This window comes from Andrographis paniculata, unplaced genomic scaffold (genome assembly GCF_009805555.1).
Source record: "Andrographis paniculata isolate CXL003 unplaced genomic scaffold, ASM980555v1 Contig67END, whole genome shotgun sequence".
Lineage (NCBI taxonomy): Eukaryota > Viridiplantae > Streptophyta > Magnoliopsida > Lamiales > Acanthaceae > Andrographis > Andrographis paniculata.
The window spans coordinates 1,050,537-1,058,744 of record NW_026137603.1 but is presented as its reverse complement, the minus strand read 5'-3'; the positions used below and the strand labels follow the sequence as shown (position 1 = coordinate 1,058,744).

Below are 8,208 nucleotides of genomic sequence, written 5' to 3'. Positions count from 1 at the left end.
AATCGATTACCTTGAAGCCTTTTCTCCTATGGTGAAACACAAAACCATCCGGGTTCTTTTGGAAATTGTGGGTGCTTTTTATCTAGAGCTGTAGTAGCTTGATGTAAAAACAACATTCATTCATGGTAATCTAAAAGAAAGGATCTACATATGTCAACCGGAGGGGTTTGACAGTTCTAAAAAGGGCCAGGTATGCTTGTTAAAGAAATCTCTATAAGGTTTGAAGCAGTCTCCGTGGTAGTGGTACAAGAGATTTGATTCTTTCATGGTGTCTAATGGTTGTACTCGTAATCAGTTTGATAGCTGTGTTTACTCAAAGAAAGTTTCTAGTGATTCCTTTGTGTATCTCTTGTTGTGTGTGGATTATATATTAATTGCAGCTAAGAAATGGTTGTAATTAATGACTTGAAGGCCCTACTAAAGAGTGAGTTTGAGATGAAAGATTTGGGTACGGTAAAGAAAATACTGGGTATGGAGATCTGGCGTGATAGAAAAGTAGAAAGGCTATGGGTTTCTCAAGGAAAGTATATTGGGAAAGTTTTGCAGGCATTCTATGTGATCAGTCCAAACCGGTAAGTACTCCTTTGGCGGCACATTTATATTTGATCAGAGCACTATACCGGCTACAAATGAAGAGGTTAGCTACATGAATATTGTTCCATATTCAAGTTCAGTTGGAAGTCTTATGTATGCGATGGTATGTACTAGGCCGGATTTCACTTATGTGATTAGCGTGGTGAGCAGGTTTATGGCTAATCCGGGTAAAGCTCACTGGGAACCTTTAAAGTGGTTCATGTGATATCTGTAAGAATAATATGATATTAATCTAGTATATGATTATAAAGGTCATGGTGATGGTCTGGTTGGCATGCATACTCTGATTACGGGGGTGACTTAGTGAAACGAAGATCAATGACTTGTTTTATCTTCACTCTATTTGGATGTGCAATTAGTTGGAAGTCTACTTTACAACCTACGGTTGCACTGTCGATGAGACGGAATATATGTCAATGACTGAAGGTATTAAAAAGTGTATCTGGTTACATGGTCTGGTGTAGAGTTTGGGTCTGAAGGTGGGGAAACCGATGTTATTATGTCATAGTCAGAGTGCTTTGAGTTTGGCTAGAAATCCGGTGTATCATGAAAGAACCAAGCATGATATAAGGTGAATTATAGCCGTGATGTTCTGGAGGAAGACATATTTTATATTTAGAAAATAGCTACAAAACACAATCCAACTGATATGTTGACAAAGACGCTACCAACGGAGATGTTTGAGCACTGCTTGAACTTGGTGAATATTCGTATGAGGTAAAGTCCCCTAGGGCATCTATCAGGAACGAGATGACTGAGAGAGATACTGAGGAACCTTTGGTGGTTGGATTAGCTACAAGTAAAGGTAAATATTGTTGGAACGTGACTTGGATTTAGTTGTTTACCCGACCCGGAACCAAAGCGGAAATGTTGTTTTCAATTAGTCTGGTTTTTTCATTTTGGCCCATCTTAATTAACACCTAATGGGCTAAGGGTTTATGGTGTTTTAGGGAGTGCATATATATAAATAGATATGGTTCCTAGCCGTATTCTATGATTGTAACCCTCTGAATCAGTATAATTAAATCCCTCTGGTTTCTGCCTGTGGACATAGGTTGACACACCATCAACGAATCACATAAAACCTCTGTGTTATTTATTTACTTTCTTTCTCGTTTTCTCATTACATTATTATTATTATTATTATTAGTATTATTATTATTAGAGTAAACTATTTTTTTAGTGCCGTAACTGACTCCTTTATCATTTTAGTCCCTTAAGTGGAGCCTGTCGCAAACTAGTCTTATAAGTGAAAACTTTTTGTTGTTTTAGTCCTCCGGCGCCGGAGACGCCCGCGTGGCTCGCCGGAAGCCATGTGTCCGCTAGGTGTTCCGCCAGGTCAGCTATACATGGCGGATACATGAATTTTATTTTATTTTTTATTTTTTTAATCTTTTTTAATTTTTTTTCAATTGGACCAAATAAAAAAAAAATAAAAAAGGCAATTAAAATCAAAAATTAATTTAAAATCAATTTTACAAAAATTTAAAAAAATGATAAAAAATTAATAAAATCCACGTGTCCGTCAGATGTCGCTGACCTGGCGGACACATAGCCTCTGGCGAGCCACACGGGCGTCTCCGGTGCCGGAGGACTAAAAAAGTAAAAAAATTTCACTTATGGGACTAGTTTGCGACATGCTCTACTTACGGGACTAAAATGATAAGGGGGTTCAGTTACGGGACTAAAAAAAATAGTTTACCCTTATTATTATTATTATTATTATTATTAGAGCAATTATATTTATTTGAATTAAAATCTATTTGATGTCAGTTGTATTGCTTAGAAAATAATTAAAGGTTGTTTTGCTTTATTTGTAACCTTTCAGGTTTATTTGATAAGGCGAAATATATTAATTTCTTTAATTATTTTAAATTTTCTTTATCTGAACACAATTCTTTTTATTATTTGGTATATGGGACATTGGAGATGTAGCCGAGGATATTGCAAGGTTGAATGCCACTCAATGTAAAGACTTGAAAGAAAAGTGAAAGATGCCAAAGCATTGGTTTTCTTTATCTATCAAGCATTAGATGAAGCTATATTTCCTCGTGTAATCGCAACAACAATATCAAACACAACCTGGAAATTATTGAAATATGGATATTTAGGCGTTGAGGAAGTGGTCAGGGTGAAATTCAAACACTGGGAAGAGATTTTGAAAAATCTGCAGATGCAACCTTTTGAGCCTATACATGAATTCTTCTCAAGAATCCACTTTGTTGTAAGTGATGACAACTTGCGTTGACCTGTGCGGCTAATCTAATTGTGACACACTCTGCCAGCGTGCACTTTATAGACACCCTCACGAAATATATCTTGGATATATCACAATTTCGTTAAAAATATCTTGTGTCACGTGTCATTCAATAACAGAAATGCGTGGATTTGACAAGCTATGAAACTAACACACAAGACAGAGTACTGAAGTTATATGTATAGGATATTAGTTACAATTTTTCCTTATAATTTTAAATGTGCATAAACATAATATGGATCCTTTGGGTTTTGTCAAGTCTATCACGAGTCTGATTGAAATGTAGTGAAGTTAAATTGAAAATTTGGATTTGAATATTTGTATTTAGTTCATGTTTTGCATCTATTCATACTTGATGTATGTTTGCATTTTATTTAGATTAAGATTTCAAGAGAACATGATAATATTTGTCTTTTAGCATCTATTCATACTTGATTTATGTTTGCATTTTTATTTAGATTATTATTTCAAGAGAATATGATAATATTTGTCTTTCAAGAAATAGATAAATTGGTAAAATTATTTTATGCTTTTATTATTTACGTGACCTAATTTCATATTGTTACATATGAAATTTAGAATTAGGTTAAAAAGCCTAAGGTAAAAAGAAAAATGGGCCTTACAATTGAGGTGATCGAACTGGTCGAGGGGCACTGCGGGAAACTCAGGTAAAATAGGTGCATTTTTAAGGAAATAGCGGGTCGGAAGGTCCGCGGGTAGGAAAGTCTGCAGGTCGGAAGGTCCGCGAGTCGGAAAGTCCGCAGGTCGGAAAGTCCGCAGGTCGGAAAGTCCACAGGTCGAAAGGTCCATGGGTCGGAAAGTCTGCAGGTCGGAAGGTCCGGAAGTCGGAAGGTCCGTAGGTCGGAAAGTCCGTAGGTCGGAAGGTCCGCGGGTCAGGAGGTCCGCAGGTCGGAAGGTCCGTAAGTCGGAAGGTTTGCGGCTGGATCAAACAAGTCGGATGGTCTGTCAGTCGGGAGGTATGCGGCTGGACCAACAAGTTGGATGGTATGTCAGTCGGGAGGTATGCGGCTGGACCAACAAGTCGGATGGTCTGTAAGTCGGGAGGTATGCGGCTGGACCAACAAGTCGGATGGTCTGTAAGTCGGGAGTTATGCAGCTGGACCAAACAAGTCGGGTGGTCTGCAATTCGGGAGGTTTGCAGTTGGACCAACAAGGCGGAAGATTTGCGGTCGGGCCAAAAGGGCGGAAGGTCTGCGGTTGGTCCAGAGAGTCGGATACTGTTGCTAGTGAGCGAGAATGACACTTCGGTCGGTTGAGGGCACGTGTTGGCAGGAGAAGGGTTAGCAAACGGTTGAAAAAGAGGCGTTGTAACCGTTCGGGCGACGATTTCCAGTACCGTTTCTCAAGGAATATTTAAAGATTTGGATTTTTCTGGAGAAGACATCTTCAATCAACTTCAACAAAGCAAATTCAGATTCGGGGATCACCACTTTAAATTTTCAGCATTTTAATTTCCAATTTATTTTCTTGTGTACCGTACAATGTTTAGAGATTTCTAATCTTAGGCACTAATTAATCAAATTTAAGAATATTTCCATATCTTTGAATTTTACTTTTTGTTTGTTGAAAAAATACATCAAAAAATTGGCGACAACAGTGGGAGAAAGGCAAGATTGCTGATCCCACATCAACAGAGAATTTCATACGACTGAGGTCTGCCCGAATCATCAGAAAAATCAATATGGCAGGTACACAACCTCAATCATCATCAGCACCAGTGGGAGAAAATATTTCACCACCAGTCATGCGAAATCTAGGGGAGATTCCCCAACCACCTACCGATTGGTTGTCTTATGTTCAACAAATGAACAATCAGCAAAGTGTGGTTATGCAGAACATGTTGCGCGAGCAACAAAATCTTTTGCAGAACATATTAGATCAAGCATTATCAAGGGTTACTCTTCAACCCACCTAGACGCCGCCAGGGGTGTCACCATCAAGAATGCAAGCAAATTTTTCAGGGCCATCATATGTGGACAGCACACTTCCAAGCGCCACAACGTTCAACCGAACAGATAAGGGAAAGACTCCTCTAAATTTCCCAAATAATATTCCTTTAGGACCAAGGGTTGAAAATGTGCAACCGAACATTACAAGAGAGGAAAGGCTAGGGGGACATGTGCAGGATCCTATTCTTATTCCTATGCAAAATTCCATTGATATTCCTGATCATCAACATTTTTGTTTGGGTGATGAAATTGCTCGCGTATTGAGGGTTCAGTTCGGTCTAAATCCTCAGATGGCCAACCGACCTGCTTATCAAAGACCTTTCCCAGAAAGGATTATTAATGAATATTCTCTTCCAAGGAATTACATGCCACCAGATTTTCATGTTTTTTCTGGAGAGGATGGAAATTGGTAACAATCATTTTTACAAGTTACAACTGTTTGGATTGTCTCTAACTAGGACAATTTTTTCATGGTTTGTAAGTCTGCCACCTGGGCAAATACAAACTTGGGAAGATTTAGAGATGGCATTTCATGCCAGATTTTTCAATCCCTTGCCAACGGTTTCTTTGACTGATTTATTGGATGGTTATGCGGGGTATAACCAAATCTTTTTGGCCTAGGAAGACATTCACAAGAAATCAATTAGATGTCCAGGAGCATTAGGTATTTATGAGTGGACAGTTATGCCTTTTGGTTTGAAGAATGCTGTGGCGACTTATCAGAAAGCCATGAACTCAATTTTTCATGATCTCATTGGTAAGTCTATGGAAGTCTATATTGATGATGTTATTGTCAAATCTTCTAGTTTTGAGGAATATTTGAGGGATCTTAAGGATGCTTTCAGTCCGATGAAGAAGTACAAATTGAAAATGAACCCAACTAAGTGTGCTTTCGGTATATCAGTTGGGAGTTTCTTGGGGTTCTTGGTTCATGAGAGGGGCATTGAGATCGATGCTAACAAAGCCAAGGCAATTCTTACCAGCCGACCACCTCAGACGATTAAAGAAATTCAAAATCTGTTGGGAAAAGTAAATTATCTCAGGCGGTTCATTTCCAATGCTGCTGGTAAGGTTAGACCAATCACTATATTGTTGAAGGCAAAAGGAAGCGCCTTTGAGTGGGGACCAGACCAACAGGCGGCTTTAGAGACTATAAAGCAAGCATTGGCTCAACCACCTGTGTTGATGCCTCCCAAGGAAGGTCGGCCCCTCAAAATTTATTTGGCAAATACCCATGAAGTGGTTAGTTGCTTACTAGCTCAAGATGGAGATGATGGAAAGGAAAGGGCAATTTATTACTTGACCAAGACTCTCACAGGACCAGAATAAAACTATACAATGCCAGAGTAGATGTGTTATTCATTGGTGTTTGCATGCACCAAACTTGAACATTATATGCTGCCTAGAAGAGTTGAGGTTATTTCAAAGATTGATCTCATTAAGTTGATTTTGCAAAGACCTACGATGCAGGGCAGACTCATGAAGTGGGCCATTAAATTGGCGTCTTTCGATTTGTATCATTCTCCTTTGAGGGCGGTCAACGGCCAAGCAATAGCAGACTTTCTGGCAAAGTTTACAGGTCATGAGGAGCAACCGACTGGGTGTGTATCGTATGTAAACACCCGAAATTGGTTAATGTTCTTTGATGATTCTACCTCAGGAAATAGGTCAGGCGCAGGTGTCTTGTTGGAAGGACCAGATGGCCAAAGGGTCAGTTTGCAGTTGCAAATGGAAGCTATGACCCATAATTCAGCAGAATATGAGGCTTTAATCTTGGGATTGGAGGCTTTGATAGCCAGGAAAGTCCAGTCGGTTATTATAAAAGGGGATTCTCAATTGGTGATTAATCAGGTAAATAAACAATATGTTTGCAATTATCCCAACCTACGCAGATACAGGGATCTGGTAGGTCGGTTGTTATCAAAGATCTCCGAAGTGATAATTGAGTTCGTCCCTAGAAAGGTGAATCAATTTGCAGATGATTTAGCTCAAAAAGCTTGCAAGAGAATCCAAAAAGATATATGTGCAGCGGTCGGCCCTGACACAGAAGCAGGAACCGACTGGAGGACAGAACTAATCATGTATTTGCAAGATCCAGGAGCAAATGTATCAATTGGAATTCGATTGAAAGCATTGCGATTTCAATTGGTAGACTGAGCGTTATATAAAAGGACATTCGAAGGATTGCTCTTGAAATGTTTGGGTCCCGACCAGGCTTTGGAGGTGATGACAGAAGTACACAGTGGAATATGTGGAGCTCATCGAGCAGGTCTGAACATGAGATGGGCTATTCATCGTTTAGGTTTCTTTTGGCCAAAGATTTTTGAAGGCTGCATACAATTTGCCAAGGGCTGTCAAGAATGTCAGAGGCACGGGCCTTTCAAATCTTGGGCTATGGATATCATTGGTAAAATTCATCCTCCCTCATCCAAGAATCATTGTTTTATTCTAGTTGCAACAGATTATTTCACCAAATGGGTGGAGGCGGTTGCTTTGAAAAATGTGGATCAGAAGGAGGTGATCGATTTTGTGCTGAATCAGATCATATATAGATATGGTATACCTCATTCAGTAACAACCGACCAAGGTCTGGTCTTTACTGGGAAAAAGTTTTTAACCTCCTTGGCAGAGTTTGGCATTTGTCTGAATCATTCTTCGCCTTATTATCCCCAAGCTAATGGGCAGGCAGAAACAACTAACAAGATTATCATTGGGATCATCAAGAAAACGATTGAAGGGTACCCAAGGAAATGGCATTTGTTGTTATCTCGAGCCTTATGGGCACATAGGAATAACAGAAGTTCTGCCACAGGGTTTTCGCCATATCAACTCACTTTTGGACAAGATGTTGTGTTGCCAGCCGAAGTGCAGGTCTCATCCGGACGCACAAGCTTTACCAATGATGAATTTACTGAGGAATATCAACAATTGATGTTGCAGCAATTGGAAAGTTTGGATGTCACCCACTTCATACAATTGATCAGATTGTGAAGCAAAATGAGATCAGGGCCAAGACTTATGGAAAGAAAATCTTTTACAGAACATTCAAAGAAGGAGACCTGGTCTAGAAGACTATTCTTCCAACTTATAAGAACGTTGATCAATTGGGAAAGTGGTCCCCGAATTGGGAGGGGCCATTCATAATTCAAAAGAAGATTGGAAATGATGCCTTTATTATTATAAATCAAGAAGGCAAAAGGGTACACGACTGTATTAATGCTAGATATCTGAAGAGGTATTTCCCTACCTTTTCAGATTACAAGAAAGCATGAAACAGTAAGTTTTTAGAACCCATTTACCAAGGGTTCGAACCTAACAAGGGTTCATTCATTGTCAGATGTTGAATCATGCCGAGGATCACTTTCTCCTGAGTCAGAATCATCATTC

The 8,208-nt window shown here is 39.4% G+C and overlaps 1 protein-coding gene across 1 annotated transcript; it reads left to right on the top strand.

The window, feature by feature from the left end:
• The first annotated feature begins 387 nt into the window (after nt 1–387).
• Nucleotides 388–7,889, top strand: LOC127263247 (uncharacterized). Its single transcript, XM_051292271.1, has 4 exons — nt 388–572; nt 5,628–5,887; nt 6,482–6,672; nt 7,806–7,889. The coding sequence occupies exons 1-4, from the start codon at nt 388–390 to the stop codon at nt 7,887–7,889; spliced, it is 720 nt and encodes a 239-aa protein (XP_051148228.1).
• Nucleotides 7,890–8,208: the final 319 nt, after the last annotated feature.